The sequence below is a fragment of the Pipra filicauda genome, unplaced genomic scaffold, assembly GCF_003945595.2.
Source record: "Pipra filicauda isolate LSUMZ 115617 unplaced genomic scaffold, ASM394559v2 scaffold23_size5868930_pilon, whole genome shotgun sequence".
Classification (NCBI taxonomy): domain Eukaryota; kingdom Metazoa; phylum Chordata; class Aves; order Passeriformes; family Pipridae; genus Pipra; species Pipra filicauda.
In genome coordinates this window covers 165,288-182,652 of record NW_024104354.1, presented here as the reverse complement: position 1 = coordinate 182,652, position 17,365 = coordinate 165,288, and the positions used below count along the sequence as shown (strand labels likewise).

General features: G+C 41.2%; 1 protein-coding gene across 1 annotated transcript; it reads right to left on the bottom strand.

The window, feature by feature from the left end:
* Window positions 1-6,751: 6,751 nt before the first annotated feature.
* IL22RA2 (interleukin 22 receptor subunit alpha 2) lies at window positions 6,752-13,156 on the bottom strand. The gene is given in 8 exon segments (XM_027746651.2): window positions 6,752-7,184; window positions 8,259-8,437; window positions 8,872-9,041; window positions 10,311-10,489; window positions 11,317-11,467; window positions 12,432-12,507; window positions 12,509-12,627; window positions 12,952-13,156. Coding segments are annotated over 6 exon segments (771 nt in total). The 5' UTR covers window positions 12,548-12,627; window positions 12,952-13,156; the 3' UTR covers window positions 6,752-7,184; window positions 8,259-8,281.
* Window positions 13,157-17,365: the final 4,209 nt, after the last annotated feature.

Here is a 17,365-nt window from a genome sequence, read left to right as displayed (position 1 = left end):
TAATTCCACATGTAGTTCACTTCCAGAAAACATTTCCTCAGTAGGCACAACAGGCATTGCCTGCACTTTTTCTGTGGACTGAAAGCAGCAAGTTCCTTACAGAAGGAGTCAGAGCTCTTCTGTAGTCGTATGCTACAAGTACTGTGCAAGGTAATAGGGAACAACAACACTAATTTCACCTCAACATAAAGTTCATTACAGCCAAAAGTGTGGCTCCTTCATGAAATTTGTACATAATAGTGGCATTAATAGGAATGTGTTTTTAAATTACAACAGAGGTTAAAAAGTCAGGACATAGCAGTGATTAACACACCTCAAGCTGTAGTTTGAGGGTCTACATTTTTTCTGGCCTGAGAAGTTGGCATTTTCTGCTGCAACACAGAACATACTATTTTTTGTTCAATGAAAAAGTCTTGCTGCTTTTTTTGTTGTTTTCTTCCAAGTAGCAAAAAAAGGAATGGTCTTTAGTCACTCTAGGATTGACTGAGAGGAAGGAGCGTCTTTTCTGTTGCTGAGCCAGCTGTTCTGTAACTTCTCACATCTTTTGAAGCACAGCTTGCCAGAATGGATATTTCCCCTTAAAATAAGTTGGCACTTATGATCCCTGCTGACCTTTAACCACTGAGACTGTTGACTGTGATGTAGGCTTAGCAAATCACTTAGTTCAAAGGGGATTGGCTGCCTGTATATCTTTACAAACACTTTTGAATATTTTTATAGACCAGATTAGAGCCCTTCCCTATTTCACATGGATACTGCTAAGACAAATACATTAATGGGTTTAAGGCACTCTGAAGCTAGGGGTATTTAGATTACTAACTCTGATTGAAGTCAGTAGTTTCTGAATAATGTGTTCTTCACAAGAACGTTTCCTCTTACCTAGGGAAGATAAGCTCTGCTTGCTGCCTTGCTGTTTAAGTAACTGTGGTCTTTATGGTCCTACAAAAACATCCCATGTTTCAAACTTCTCTCATAGCCCAGAAGGAAGGTGCACCAAGTAACTCTGCAGAAGTCTTCCAGCTTGTGCAACTGATGGCATGGTGGAACTGTGATTGGTCAACCTTGGTTCATGTCACCCTTTACCTCCCTACTACAACTATTCAGTAGTTAGGATGAGTTGTAGCTCTCCAGCACTGAGACTGATTCTTGTGACTCCACAGATGAAAAGGCTTTATAAGTCCACACTTGAGGAAAAATTATTGTCAGAATTCATTAGGGAGCAGGCAGTATTTTCTTATGAATGATCTAAGGCATTGCTGTGAAAACAAGAGAGGTTCCAATCAGTGATCAGATCACATCAGGAAAGAGAGGTACCCAGTGATCATGCTCAAAATATATTTTCAGGCTGTCTTTTCTGAATGGACTAGAGTTGTTAAAAATGTGATTCTGAGCTCTGCAGGCTGGGGATGTCCTGCCTGATTGCCTGTCCCCATGTCCAAGGGGACTTTCAGTCCAGAGAGCTTATTCATTGCCACAGTTCTGTTAATTATTTTTTTCTGCATGGTCTTTTCCCTCTGAAAATGTCACGTCTCAGGGCACATCTTGTGCCTGAACTTCTTTTCCCAAATATCAGTGGTATGGGAAAGATTATTCAACTGAGTCATTCAGGAATAATTCTTTGGAAAACAAAGACCTTTTTGGCTGGATGAAAGCTCAGAGTTTGGAGGCCTCCAAATGCACATCTGCAGCTGTGTGGGGTGTAGGGCTTTCAGCTATGGATTCAGACAAGAAAGCAATTTGCTCTGCATCTCTGTTATCTAGACAAGACTTTTCACTATGCTAAGATGTGGAAACTACTTCATTGTTCCATATACCATGGCTAGAAGCATTGGAAGGATCCAGTGATGCAGTCTGTTTTTTTTTATTTTCTCAGTTTCCTTGTCCCTGTTCTCAGTCTGGGACTGAGGACCCTAGACTTCGCTCTTCTCTTCAGCCATAGGGAGGAGAGTAGCAGAATAGCTGATGGTCACGAATGTGATTAAGGCATTGCATTACTTCTGTCTTGCCACAGTATGTCAGTATAATCCCGTATATGGTTCAGCCAGACTTCTTTTTATAGTTCCCTGGTTTATTTAGAAAATACTGCCTTGGGATTTGGAATTTTGCCCTTCTTTTCAGCTTTTTTCTTTTTTTTTTCAATCTGTGAAGTAACAGCTGCATGAACCAAGTAGAGATGAACAAATGTGCCCTTTTTATGCTTTTATTTAAAAAAATAGAGTGCAAGTATTCATGAAAGCCTCAGTTCTGAAATGTACTTTTCCAGGACCAGCTCATGACAAGTTAGATACACTTAGCAAATAAAAAGAAATTATACCTATGACTGTGGATAGAATTTTTTCTTTGTATTATTTAAATTGAGATTCTCTTTACCAAGTAATTCTGATTATTCTATGGCCATGAAACATTCATATCTTGTGTTTTTATGCAGACCATGGCTAAAATGCCAAAGCCATTTTGGCCAGCTTTTCTTCAATGCATCACAGATACTGTGTTTTCATACACTAAAAGGATCTCTCAGCTGCAGTAGATCTTGCTTGTTTATGGCTCTGGTTCTTTATTGAGGTCATAGCACAGCCTGTAGAGCAAGGAGGCATATGCCTTGAACATGTAGAATAATAGAGCTCCCTCTGCCCCCCAGTTGTATTTCCTAGTTGTGGGAATGTGCTGCTCAGCTCTTCTCATTGCTTATGCTTTATCCTAGCCTCTTTCATTTGAAAACTTAAGCACTCAAAGTACATTACACTTTATGTCATTGTGTGTCCGGTTATTTCTAGAAATCTATCTTTTTGTGGCAAACACCATTAACTGGCAAGAGATAATGGCCTTGTGTGCTCAGGGACAGCATAATGATGCAGCTTGTGCAGCTGAAAGGATTTAGGCAACTCAGCATCAAATCCCCACTGCCTTAGAAAAGAGCACAATGTTTAAAAATTTAAGACTATCTTCAGTATTTACCTCAGATGATGGAGCTTTTTCAAGTATTCCCTTTTTGAACTTTCCTTGTAAGCACCAAGGCTCAAGCCTCTCATTTTTCCTCATCTCAAGCCAAAATTCTGGCAGCAATGGCCCCTTGAACTGGGCCTTCAGCAGACTAAACACATAAGACTTACAATAAAACAGCCAGTTACTTCATCATTGGGGGAATTACATTTTAAAGGTTTTTTCCCTTGGAAAACTTTTATAAAAGATTCTGAAAACAAGTTGCAAAGGAGACTGTAGCTTTCCTAGCAGTGAACACCGATGTCTTTTCTTTCCCTCCCCTTCTCCAAAGAAGTACTCTTGTTTTGTGTCTTGTGTCCTTTGTGACAAACTAACACTCAGGAGTTTGGGGTGCTTTTTTTTTTCTTTATCAGCCAGATTTTACAGATTAATATCTTTGTAGCAAACAATGAAATCCATAGAAAACCCCACCTATTTATGATTAATTCTCTGCAGGCTGGAATACTTGATAACATCTAATAGGTCTGTGGCAAAAGCCAACGCCATTTCACAACAGAGCCCCACCCCTGGGCCATGAAGCGGTTCTTAGCAGAGATCAAGTCATGCAAGTAAATAAACCCCAAGTTCACATCTGATTAAAGCAGATATATGGGAGGTGTGAACAAGACTGGCCAGATGCTACATCATATGATAAACATCAAGGATCATGGCATCATATAAAAATGGGCATTTATATGGTACAGCTGGCTATGCATAATCTTCTCCTAATTTATAAGGCTGGAGCATCTGGTCCATTGCTGTTTCTCTATCAGCTTTTCTGGAGCCCTGTTCTTGAATTTCTGGTAGCTGAATACTGCTCTTGTGAGTGCCAGCAGAATGGGAAGATAAAGGCATTTATAGTAGGAGATAAGCACTTATTCCATCCAACAGATAAGATAATGTTCAAACACCATCATGAAAGAAAGAAGGGTAGACCCTTGTGGGATGGGCTCCACTTCACAACAAAGTCCATAACCTCAAACTCTCAAAGCCATAGTATTTATTTCTCATTAGAGGGACCCTTGGCTGTGATACAGGGACCCAGCCAGATGAGGCTTTTGTGACAGGCAGACATCTCTCAGCAAAGTGGCAAGTGAGAACTTACAGGATAGGTTGCACAAGTCCTAAGTCCTGCTTTTGTTACACTGTTTGGTCTTCCCCACCCAGTGCCATAACCCGAAAAGTCAGCATTTATTTATCTTTTTTCTGAAACAGAAGCTGGCGCTTGGGTAGAAAATGTCTCCTCTGTAAGTGACTAAAAAAACAAGAGAAGGGTGTTTTCAGCTGGGCCTTGCAAACTTTTAGCCAGAAGGAGCCAAGCCAACGATGTGAAAGCATCCTGAACTGAATGGTGTACATGCGCATGAACCACTGCAGAGCTGTGTGTCAGTCCAGGCAGTTCTGGAGATGGTCTGCTTGTGCCCATGAAGAGAAAGGGAAAGGAGAGGTAGTGCTCACTTTTCCAGGTATTTCCAAACTGACTTGCCTGCAGGAAAGTCCCAGCTGTAATTAAGAGAACTCCTTCTCCATTCCACCCTCATGGAGTCATAAATAGTGCAACATACAGTCTAAGGCACAATAAGTTGTTAAAAGTTACAGCATTGCCAAGGCTATCTAGAAGCTGTGGGTGCAGATCCTTCAGCCTTTGTGGACTAAAAATACAGCACCAAGCCCTTCCCTGGTAAAATTACATGTCAGAACAGCACGGAAAGGAAATTTGCATTTCAAATGGAAAGGGAAAATTTGCTTTTGCAGAACATCATGGGGCTGGCAATAATAAATCATGGTACTGTCAGAATGGAAGTGAGTTCCTGCAACTCTTGCACTGCTTTCCGTAAGCCTGTGTTGTTGCTGAGGAAGTGAAATCTGATTAGCAACACAACTGTGCAAGACTTCTTCAGATCTTTTATTGTTTTTCTCAGTATGCATGCTGCATATTTTCATAATTTAATAAAATTGAAAAACTTTCAGATTTCAAATGCATGCTGCATATTTTCATAATTTAATAAAATTGAAAAACTTTCAGATTTCAAATGTCCCTGTGGCGCTGCTTCTTCTTTTCTTTTTTTTTTCTTTTTTTTTTTTTAATGTTTTCTTTAAAAGAGTTTCACCCTCTGCATCTGACAAAAGTACAGTATTTGGCATTGTCTTCTCTGGCTAGGGTTAGTAGATGTTACCTTAACAACACTTTATCTTTGTGTAACAGTGGCAACATGAGCTGCACTAAGGAAAGAAGTGAATTTGATAAAGAACTTGAATTACTACAGATATTATTTTCAGGCTGTGATGACCCACAAATGGATGAAGTCACCACTGCTGAAATATAAGACAGGCTATTTTTTAATAGTTTGCCTGGTCAGTTTTATTGTTGTTCTGGTCAGTGCAAGAGGGGCAGCAGGGCAGTGCTTTATCTGAGGCTTGTCTTGGCACTAGGTATTGTACAGAGATTTAATAAGACTCACGTCCTAAAAAAACTTACCTAAATAAAGAAACTGTGGGATATGGGTGGGGAAAGCAACTGGAAGAACTGGGAAAGGAGTGAAAAGAGGAAGTGTGGTGAAAGAAACCTGGGGTTATAGACTAGATATATGGACATGGCTAGATGTCTGCAAACTTAGTCATTCAAATATATAATGTATTAAAATCAGGTGGTGGAAATATTTATTTATGGAATGACCTCTTTCATTTTGGTAAAGGCAAGTATGATGAGCATTCACTTCCTTAAGCACAGCCTCTTCCCAAACACCTACTGCCAGCACCCTCATGCAGTTGTCAGCTGTGATGCTTCCAGCTGAGGTGTTAGTGACAGACCATGAAAAATGCTTTGGATGTGGCTTAAGAGAACTCAAGCTCAGTTACTTAAACTGAATCGATTCACCTTTGTGTATGTGATTTAAGGGAAAAGTAGATAGTGATTATGTAGCAGGGAGCTCCAGTATTCCCAGGGCTTGCTTTGCCCTTTTGTGTCTGCTCCAATCTCTCCTCCTCTCATTTCATCTGCAGTAAGAGAATGTAGTTAAGTACTAATATTGTCATTGTCCTCGTGGTACCTGCCTTTGAGATATTTATATGCATTGATAAGATCCCCTCTCAGTCTCCTCTTCTCTAGGCTAAACAGGCCCAGCATCCTCAGTCTCTCCTCCAAAGAGAGATGCTCCAGATCCCTAATCATCTTTATGGCTCTCCGCTGGACCGTCTCCAGCAGCTCCTTGTCTTTCTTATACTGAGGAGCCCAGAACTGGACAAAGTATCCCAGATGGGGCCTCACTAGGGCTGAGTAGAGAGGGAGGATCACCTCCCTCAACTTGCTGGCCACACTCTTCCAGATGCACCCAGGACCCCATTGGCCCTCCTGGCCACAAGGGCACACTGCTGGCTCATGGTCAACCTGTCATCCACCAATACTCCCAGGTCCTTCTCAGCAGAGCTGATCTCTAGTAGGTCAGCCCCCAACCTGTACTGGTTATTCCTCCCCAGGTGCAGTTCCCTACACTTGCCCTTGTTGAACCTCATTAGGTTTCTCTGTCCAATTTTCCATCCTATCAAGGTCCCACTGAATGGCAGCACAGTCTTCAGGTGTATCAACCAGTCCCCCCAGTTTTGTATCATCAGCAAACTTGCTGAGAGTCTCTTCCTTTTAATTGTCTTTCATCAAGTGAAAGAAAGGATCTTTCCTGTTTTCGTTTAAATGAGTTCCTGGCTAATCACATACTGTTTTCACTGACAGAAATGTCATGTTGAGGGTACTAGGAAGACACTGTAAGCACGGGCGTACTCCTGTACTGTACATTTCTTATTTTAAAAAGAGGACACTTTTTACATATTCCGTTGCAACCGTAGTTCTAGAAGACATAAAATATCTGAAACTTCTATTTTATAAATTGTGTTTTAATTCCAAGGCTTAAAATAGAAAAACCCTAGAAGGAATCTTAAGGATATTTCCACAAATGCTTTTTGCACGTTTTTTTCTTTTATATTACAAGACTGTTTCCTTTGAAAATGCAAATATATACCATCATAAATTGTAATATAGGACATACAAACAATCCTTGACCTTCACGTAGCATAAAATGATTGTGAGGAATCAAATAATTTAATGCAGCAAAGGTTAGTTTAAAAAGTGTCCAAGTATGTATTCCAGACATAGACAACAGATGTTGATTTACAGCTGGATCTGTGATGGAAAGCGTCTTCTGCCATTATCCCTGTAATTGGGAAGAGAAAGATAATTGCTGCTGGAGTGCGCATTTAAGCTGGGTGGTATTAAACTGAACTGACACTGAACACATGCCATTCTCCTGCATTCCTCCTGCACCTCTGCAGGTTGTTTGGAAGTCCAGCTCTAACCTGAGCTTCCAGCTCTTTACAGTACTGGGAAGGTGAGCAAAACTGCAGGAATGTCCCCTAGAAATGGGCTCCCTCCTTAGCCTAAATCCACTGACCAAGACTCAAGAGAGATCAATGTTATGCATCATATTACGAAGCTGAAGAAAGGAAAACTTTTATAGTTAGGGTATAACAATTAGGGTAGAACAGAAGCCCAGGTTCAAACTCTGACGCTTTTTCCGTTTCCCCCTAGAAAGGGCCCAGATATGAGCTTGCTAAGGCCAATTCCAGTGAAGTCAGCTGTGGGCTAAGTCTTTGCACACTCCGTGCCTTTGCACCTGCAAGACAGGATTGATGGTAAATCTCTTTGCTGGGCATATAATACTTGAAGATAGTCTAGTGATTGAGGTAAGTAAAAAAACAAATTTTCAGACCAGCTAATGGAGCTAACTCTTGCATTTTGGCCCACAGGAACTTATGAAATTTGATAACTGATTTATTTTTTAAAAAATTACACTGAAGAGTGGCTACAAAAAGGGGACAGGCATATTTTAATTAATCCATCAGATCAATTCCTGAACAGAATTGAGATGCAGAGCTTGCAGGAGAACTGCATGTTAAAAAGGTTGGAGGTAACTTATTTTCCTAATTAATTCTTAATTGACAGAAAAAAAAAGAAAGTAATACTATTTATAACTGTTTAAAGAAAGGCACGGAGATAATTTTGAGGACAGTGCCAGCATGCAAATAATTTTCTATCCCATTCTTCTAACCTCCTTGGCCTTATCATTCTTAACTGGTGTGCAACTAACCGAGATTATGTAAGAATTCTAGCTAATATTGTCATATGGGATGGCAGTTTCTATGCCACACTTTATTTTCTCCTTTTGGAGAGCATCTGCCTTTGTGATCTTGACTTCCAGAGTCATCTCCAGTTTCAGCTAGTGACTTACCTGTCACGGAGGCACCAGCCCTGTCAGTGCAGCACAGTGCATTGCCTGCTGCTGTAGCCACTGCTGCGGTCCAGTATGGGCACGTATGTTTTAGCCACGATGCAGTAGCTGACTCCAGGCCTCAAATCTTTTATTTTAATAACCTTGTCTTTTCCTTCATACACCAGGACTCTGTGTTGCTTCACATACGGTGGAGAAAAAAGAGCCAGTCAAGCACATTTCTCTAGCAAATGTATTTGTGAGTAAAGTTTAACAACAGAGGGTGTAGAACAGCATGTGGACTTACACAAAGTCCACAGCATTAATAATTTATTTATGATTTTAAAAGAAAATTCTGCCCCTCCCCTCAAATTCCCCTCCTGTCTCAATTTTTTAATATATATCTTAGAGTATGAAATACTAAGTTGATGACAAATAATACAGGGAGGATTTACAACTCAGCTCAAACAAATTTTATTCCTGAAAAATAAGCCTACATTGTTTACAAATGCCTGTGCAGTCATCAATGCTCTCACAATCCCAGAAGACTATTTCAGCTGTGAAACAAGAATGGTGTGCCCATACTTTCCTGGCTTTTCAATGGTAAAGGGTTCATATTTGAATATACACTTACCTCATCTAGCAAGTTGTTAATTATGAAGACTTGATACACCAGATCATAATAATTTGTCATTGGTATCTTGCTGCCTTTCTTCCTTTTATATGGAGAATGGGGAGGCTGGAGCTTTACTACAATGGATTTGTTGCTATGAACCACAGTTACTATTGGAGGTCCTATCATAGCTAAGGAAAAAACCCAAAGCTATAAACACAACTCTAGTTTATTAATAATATTTCATAGAATGCAATTTGAATCCATTCAACAAATGATCATATTACCAACAATATATTATTCTGTATTTACTGTTAAAGAGTCACTTTATAAATTCTTCCTTCTTGGTGGTTATTGCTTGGTTATTGCTATTTCAGGGGTGACATTTCCTGTGTTTGTAAATCTAACTTTGAACCAAACTTTTTGAAATCTCTTAGAGCTGCATATTGCTGTGTGCTGCCTAGTCAAGCAAAAGGCTTTGGATTCTTTGTCCTGATTTTCTTTTTCCCTCATATTTGTCTGTGTGCTTGGACTGCATAAAATATCCATTTGAATCATTTCAGTTATGCCAAGAATGCAGTTTCCATCATCACGTTAAAATTTTTTGCAATCTACTTGGTTAAACACAGCTAAGGGTTCAAGATAGTGCCTGCATACCTGTGTGTGCAGCCCCAGAAATGTGGGGAGACAGGGCAGCAGCTGTCCCATACATCTCTTTAGGAGGAGGAGGTGGCACAGGACAAGATGGGCTATTGCTGCTGCAAGGTACTGCTTTATATCAAAGCTTGTGGTTTCATTTGTGCAGGAGGCTCAAGGTAGTTTGCACTGCAGAGCTGTGAAGTCACCCACATTGACAATTCAATTTTGCATTGACCAGTGAGGAAAAATTGGTTAATCCGTAGGGAACTTTTGGGTAGGTAGACTGGTACTGTTCAGTGTTTGGACAGTCCTCCATTTCTAACATCCTATGGCATTATAATGACAGAACTAACTAAAAGCTTGGCACATGTCTGTTCTATGTCCTTTATTGAAGTGAGGAAAACACATAAATGTGAGGAGAATAGTGGCCACACAGCACTCAGCTCTCTTTTTGCCCCAAGACAGGAATGTTTCCTTTTTTCCATCTTGTGTCCTGTCCTTCTAGCAGCTTGAAAACTGGCTGAAAATAATTAATGTAGTTCCCATGCCCTGAGGAAGAGGGCAATGTGAATTAAAGGGAGATGGGCACTTTTGATCTCCTAACTATTGGTAAGTGCCCATTTAGCCATAATTGGTTGGCTTTCAAGTGTGGGAAAAATTATTTTAGTATAACACTTCACCTGGGAGCAATTGACTTAAAACTTCTTTACATACAGCTTTGTAGCTAGAAAAGGATGCTTGCAAATTGTGAGCAGAAATTATGCATTCCATGCCTTAGAAGATCAAATTCCTTTCTGAGAGACCCATATGTTTGCACTTACTTTCTCGCCAGGGAGTGAATCTGCAGCTGAGGCTCCAGTTGGAATAGACACCAGCCAATGCGGCTTTTACTCTTCCATAGTAAGGCTCCCGGATGTCAGAGGTCTCATGTGTTAGGTCACAGACATGGCTTTGAATTCCCCAGCAGTCATGTTTGTTTTGCCATGTGGTCTGCCCATAACTATGGAGAAAGAGAAGGAAGGATGTAAACTTTAGCTATCACCAACTGGGTCCATGCAGATTGTTAGCCCTCTGTTTTACTTCAGTGTCACTGATGTCGGTGGAAATTTACTGCTTTCAATTTGATGACAGAGAAGGTTGATTTCATGGGCATTTGGGAGCTACAGGTTTTCATTTTTTCTGAAAGATACCTAAAGCAGAGACATGGGTCACCAGCCCTGTAAGAAGCCACCTCTTACTTGCCCTGTGGAAGAGGCAGGCAAGCTTTGGCTTAGCCAGTGTGCTCAACAATGAGCAGAATGCCAGATTTCACCAGGTAATTTCTCAAGGACAGTGATGATTTCAGGCACTCACCAGGTGTACCAGGGATGGGAGAAGACCCTGAGGACCAGCCCCTAGTGTTGCCTCAAGCTTGCCATCCAAGGCACCCTGAGACACTGTCATGGGCAAGGTGGGCCACTGAAACACCTTTAATGTCCTATTGCAGAAGAACTTCACCTAGCCAGACATGCTTCCAGCAGGCTATTGGACCCAGCGACCTTCAGAGGTGCCCTGCAACCTACATTTTTCTTCAACTCTGTGGTGCAATGAGGATACAGAGCATATTGCTGGAGGTGCTTGTTCCTTGTCTGCCTCATGCTGCTTGGCTGCACCTTATGGGATATTAATTGATAAGTGCAGTGACAACTGAGAGCTGGCAGCCAAGCGAGACATGGCTGTTCCCCAGGTATGAGGAGAATATCCCATGTCACCTGAGAAATCCTTTTGATGTGGCCAGCAGGGATAGGCCCTGGCACAGTGGGAGGCTGGAGTTCCCCCGGTACTTACACTTTATACTGCACAAAGTAGAGTGTGTCTCTTGCCTCTCTGGCCCACCCAGGCTGCCAATGCAAAGTGCTGTTGAAGTTTAACGAACGAAACTCTACCTTCTGTGGCTTAATCGAGTCTTGCAGGTCTTGGTTTTCCGTAAGTGAAAGTGCTGCAAATAATATGGAATGATAACATAACGTGTTTGTCCCAGACATGCTCCTCCGTATTGAAATCATGGGGGTATTGCCATAGACCATTTGGTTTCGTGACTAGCAGACCACAAAGGGAAATTAAATCTCCTGGATGTCACGATCAAAATGTTCCAAGTCATGAGATCTAGTAGTTACAGAACAAGCACATTTAGTACTATGAAAGGAACACTTTTATGTGGACTGTCTGGGTGGGGTTTTTTTGTTGTTGGTTTTTTTTTTTTTGTTTGGTTGTTTGTTTGTGTTTTTTTAAATTTTTGTGGGTTTTTTTCCTTAGTGAGTTAACTGCTGTGTAAGATGCCTCATGCACATCCCAGGAAACAAATCCTTTGGATCTATTCACAGAATCTGCAGTAAGCAGCCCATTCAGTAGTTAAAAGTCAAATGCTCTTTCCTCTGGGTTCAGCTTTAACCTGAAGAGATTATAGCTCTTTTAACTGTTGCCACAGTTGCGTTTACCAGCTCTTGCCTAATAAACAATAACCTGGGATTCACTGCTTTTTCTGTCTGCACTACTGGAAAAGCTGTCTGACAGTTTTTAAGGTCATCTGTTTTCAAACTGCAATATTACTGACAGAATCAGTTAAAAACCTCTCTGAAACATCCAAATCCTAGTATTTTTCTGGGTTTTGCAACCTAGATGACAGCAGCTTTTTCCCTGGCATATCACAAAATCTGGTAAGACTTGTACTGGCTGAACTGAAACTGGTAATACAGCCACGAAAAAATCTAACGGGTAACATGCTTGTTTTATCTGTATTTCAGAACCTTGAAAGATAAAATAACAGACTAATTTGAAAGTGACCAGACTTTTAAAACCCAGCAAAACATCCAGAGATTTCTTGACTCATCCAGAGATTCAAAAACAGGACCTGCCCCCTCCCCCCTCCCCACATAGGAAAAGAGCGAAAAGCCCTTACTTACAAGTTATCTCATCCTGAAGCAGGTGCATCAGTAAGCAGAGGAAGGAAAGCATGATCCTCCTCATGCTTAGAAGAGCAGCTCCATGACTGAAAAGCACCTCTCTTCCTCTTGGGCATGTCTTATGAGGAAATAATTGTTAACCACTCCAGACTTCCCCTCAGTGGTTTTCCAAATTCCCCGGTTTGGTTTAATTTAGCTGGAAAACATATGAGTTGCTCTAAATTAAAAATGAGCAATTGTTCTTACTTGGCAGCTGTGGTCACACTGAAGTTTGGAACTAATTATGAAGCAAACCATCATAAATAAGGTCCTTTTTTAAAGACACTAATTCCCAAATGATGTCTGTCAGTATTGTTTTATCCCATAAATTTATCACAGAAGCTTGCTTGCTTGCCATCCTTTTTATCGATTAAATTATTCATCTATTTATTTATTTATTTATTTATTTATATTTCAGCTCACTAGTTGCTCACAGCTGAAGAACACAAGAAATTTTGCTGCAAACATATAAAAGACCTACCTGAGGGTTGTCCCCTGGTTTGATGGACTGTCTCTGGGTCAAATGCAAGAGACAGAGTTTGCAGGTGTGTTCACAGCAGGACATCATCTAGGAGTGTATCATTAGAAGAATGAGGGGCTGTGAAATCGCTGCTGGCTGTTGGGCAGCACGTTCACACCACATGGGCTGCTGGACAGCTGATGGGAGGCTGCGAGACTACCAGCCTCCTAACAGGGAATGAGAAGGTAAGCCCAGCCCACTGGGCCAAAGTGCCTCTGGGTTGGACTTTCAGACTGCCAGTCATATGCCCCAACTGGTGCAGGTGTGCTGCAACACTGCCTGCACAAATATTGGCATTTGTCAGTGCTGTCATCTGAATCCTGTCTTCCCAATATGTGCATCCCTACAAGCTTGACCCCAGGGCTGGAGATGCCAAGGCTCCCAGGCAAAAAAAAAAATCTCACTTTGTGCTTACTAGTGCTTTAATGCCACGTATTCCTGCCTGGTGGGAGAGGAGTTTTGTGCTCCTGGGACGTATGGAAAACTCAGCCAAGTCGGTTGCTGGTGGTGGATGTGGTGCTACTGGAGGCAGCTGGGAGCTTGCTGGCCCTCCTGCCTGCCCTTGCCCCTCATGCTTCCCTCGGAAAACTCCCCGATGCTGACACCCACCAGTGCTTCGCTGCTCATGCACTAGTACAACTAGGCAAAGGTCAGGATTCTCCTTTTGCAAACTCAAGATGACAAGCAAGAAGAGAAAAATGCAAATTTTGTATGACTTAACGCAGCACTATGTAACAACTCCCACCAAAGGAGTACTGGATGTGAAGACCATCTGTCTGCAGATAAAAAAATTTGTCAGAGAATCATCTTTGCTTTGGGAAAAGGTGGAGGCAAAACACTTGTCAGGTTGAAAAAGTGCAAGTTTTGGTTCAAATGAAGATATTCTTTATTTAAAAGCAACCAGTTATATTCAGCAAACTGGACAATATCTAATCAAGAAGCTGACCTTGGTCAGACAGATGGGCACAGGCTCTCAGTTCAGCTGATCACCTATACCTCATTATACAAGCACTAAATCTGCAGCAGATATACTAAAATGCTAACTGTGCAGCTTTGAATAATTAATTAGTCAAACCAATTAAGGGAATTAAAGAATTGAGAAGAAATGAAGTGAAAAAACACCTACCAAAATGAAGGCAGAAAGCAGAAAGTCTACCCTGGCTGTAAATTTTTTATCTATCCATTTCCCAAACACATTTTCAAAATTCAGTGACCTTTAAGTAGTTCCCCACACCAAATGCAATTAGTATTTCGTCATGTTATATGAGCTCAAGTGCGGGAATAGGGAACTTTTACAAACCAATCACTAGACTGAAAGGTCATCAAAGTTTAGTCACAGATCACGTATTTGTTTACTCGAATAGTACCAACACACCTTCCCATACCCCACGTAACAGCTCATTGCCAGGAGCTGAAGTGTGGACCTTTGCCAAAATTGCTTTTGATGGTGGTTCCTCCTACGAATGCAGAACTGAGGGCCAGCCTGCCTGGCGCCGGTGGGTTTTGCTCAGAAAAAAACTGCTCTGCCACGTGGTGAAATGGGGCAAGAAACACCTGTCACATGGAAAAACTCATGGTTTCCTGTGTATTGCACTCTGATAGTGTTTTATCTGCAACTGGGCTCAGCTTTCTGCATTAATTGGTAACTCTTTATATAAATTTGGTTGTTATTGTAATTATAGCAGGTTATCAGCACCTGTAATGTTGTGCTACTCATCAGCTTCAGTCATGCTGCTTCAGGGCTTTCTGTGATAAAAATTACTGCAGTCAAAGAAGGACCAGCTACACACACACATATAGATACGTACAGACACATATGTCTCGAGTTTCATAGAATATGTACATAGTATATTTTTAAAAAAATTGAGGAACACTACAGGATGATGTGCACTGCAATGCCATTTAAAATACAAGAATTTTTAAAAACAATATTAAGGGTGCTCTGAACTTTATGAAGAAATGAAAAGTCAATATACATTACTTTCTCCAGCAGAATCCACATAAGTAGTTATGCTATTAGCTCATCCTAGCTTACACACTGAAGCACCTTTTTGATACAAACTACCGTGAAACAGCAGAACTGATGTTTTTGTGAACCAATATAGAACTCTGGGCATGAGGATCTTTTCCATTCCTGGAATTGAAACCTATCAGAATGCTGGGAAAACAGCTTTTTTTCTCTTGAGGACAAACTATTGCTACACAGAGGTGAAGTACAAGTACATTCACAGGTACATTTCACAAGTACATTCTTGCTGAAAGTTGCCTGATTCATCCCACTTCATGGCACCATCTCCTTGGTTATTCCTTTTCTTTCTTTTTCCCTTGAATGAGTTATTTTCCACACATAAGAGGAGACAATTTAACCCTGAAACTGTTACTGTAGCATGACCTTTGGCTGTGAGTCTCTGATATTTGCAGTGGATATGAGGGTTGGTTTTCCTTACATACCTGAATGAGTGTGCGGGAGGATGAAGAAAGGGGAGAAATTTCCAAAGCATACAGAAAATACTTCTAGTAACTGGCAGAGGCCAGGCAAGTCTCTCTCGTGTAGCATTTCACACAAAAATTAAAAAAATGAGTAGTTCACATTGCTCTGGACCTAAAGACTATTCACAATTGGAGCCAGAGTTTTCAGTCTTTTCTAAACAGCCAGTGTGGACTCACAGGAAAACCTGTCTTAGGACGGGACTCTGGAGGTCTTTCAGTCCAGCCTAATGCTCAGCACAGGGCTAATGGCAAATTTATCCTATACTTAATCACTTTCAGTGTGAGTTTCCTCCTGCATATCCTAGTGGGATTCCCCTGCTGCAATTTATGACAGCTGGTTTTTGTGTTTTTACTTGGGGCCTCAGAGAAAAATCCCTCATTTCTGCAAATATTTGTTATAATTGGCTACTGCAGTTAGATCTCTCCTGAGTGCCTCCTCTCCTGGCTGAAGGGATCCAGCTCCCTCAGCCTCTTCTGGTGTGTCAGGTGCAGCAGGGCTTCACCAGCTCAGTGGGGACAGGGAAAATGAATCTCTACACTACACACAAGAAAAAAAAAAGAAAGTAAACACCCACAGTCAGGCAGGAGGGACTTTTCACATTTTTCTTCCCTGCTCTTTAAGGAAGAGGCATTGCATCACATGAGTTCTCACAGAGAAGTTTCTGAGGAAGAGAGGTAGACTTTCACTGCACAGTGCGTGCTTTCCCTGCTTTTTGCCACAGGTACAACCTCTTCAGCACTCACTGTTAAAGGGCTTGGGTCAACATCTTAAAGATTACAGTTAGAAATTCCCAAAGCTGTAGCTGCACCTAGATAGTAAGACATTTGAACATATCAAAGATGAAGATCTGCTGAAGGCTTGCAAATAGCAAGTCATTATTTGCACATGAAGTATTTATTTAAGAATGTGCAAGACACTGAATTGCACCAGGAAGTTAGTAGCCAACACCAACATTTATTAGGAACTGAAATTAATACGAAACCCCACAATAGCTCAAAACATTTTATTTAAATGACAGGTTCCCTTAAAAAATTGTCAGTTTTTCCTCATTTGCAAAGCCATATGATTATATTTTTTCTACCCATAAGGAGTGCTGTAGTTTGTTTAAGACATTGAGAAAAGACCCACTTTTCTTTACATTGTGGATCCCTCACCAAATTATCTGCAGACAAAAAAACTACTAACTTGGAGACATGTGGAATTAATATTCCACAATTTGTTGGGTTTGCTTAAGTAATCTTAATAGCATAGGAAAGGTACCAGGTGCTCAGTCAGCCAATAGAAGCCCCAGATAAGTCTGGAGAGGTACAACACAAACATTGCTCATGCTTTCTTGGTCCACCTACTGAAGAAAGGAAGGCTCAAAGCCTGATAGTGCAAATTCTCGCTCTCTCTGACACACTGCCACCAGAGGCAGCTGAGGCAACTCCCGAAACATCCGTAGTGTGGGTAGGACACGACTCACACATTCATCTTGTAGGCAGTGGTTGGAAATCTCTGCACCTGATCACCACAGTCCTGTCTAGTCCGCAGACTGCACCAGGCTGACTCACCACACAGTACAAGAAGGCCAAGAGGCTGGAAGGCAGGCATTCAGAGAAAAAGACTGGAAGAACTGGAGTGCCTGTCTCCACATCTGTAATCAAAACTTCTGGTAGCCACTCTGGGCAATAAACCTTGGAAAGATCCAAGCTCCAGGGGTTTCCCTGGCCAAGGGAAAAAACCACCAGAAATAAAAAAAAAAAACAAAACCCTGCCTTTCACTCATCTCTTCTGCAAGTAGAAGTTTTTAAGCATCACATGTTCTAGCCTGTGGCTCAGTTCTGTGGTTGTGTTTTGAATTCTCAGTACTCTCTCTCTATCTATCATCCAAGGAGCACAAAC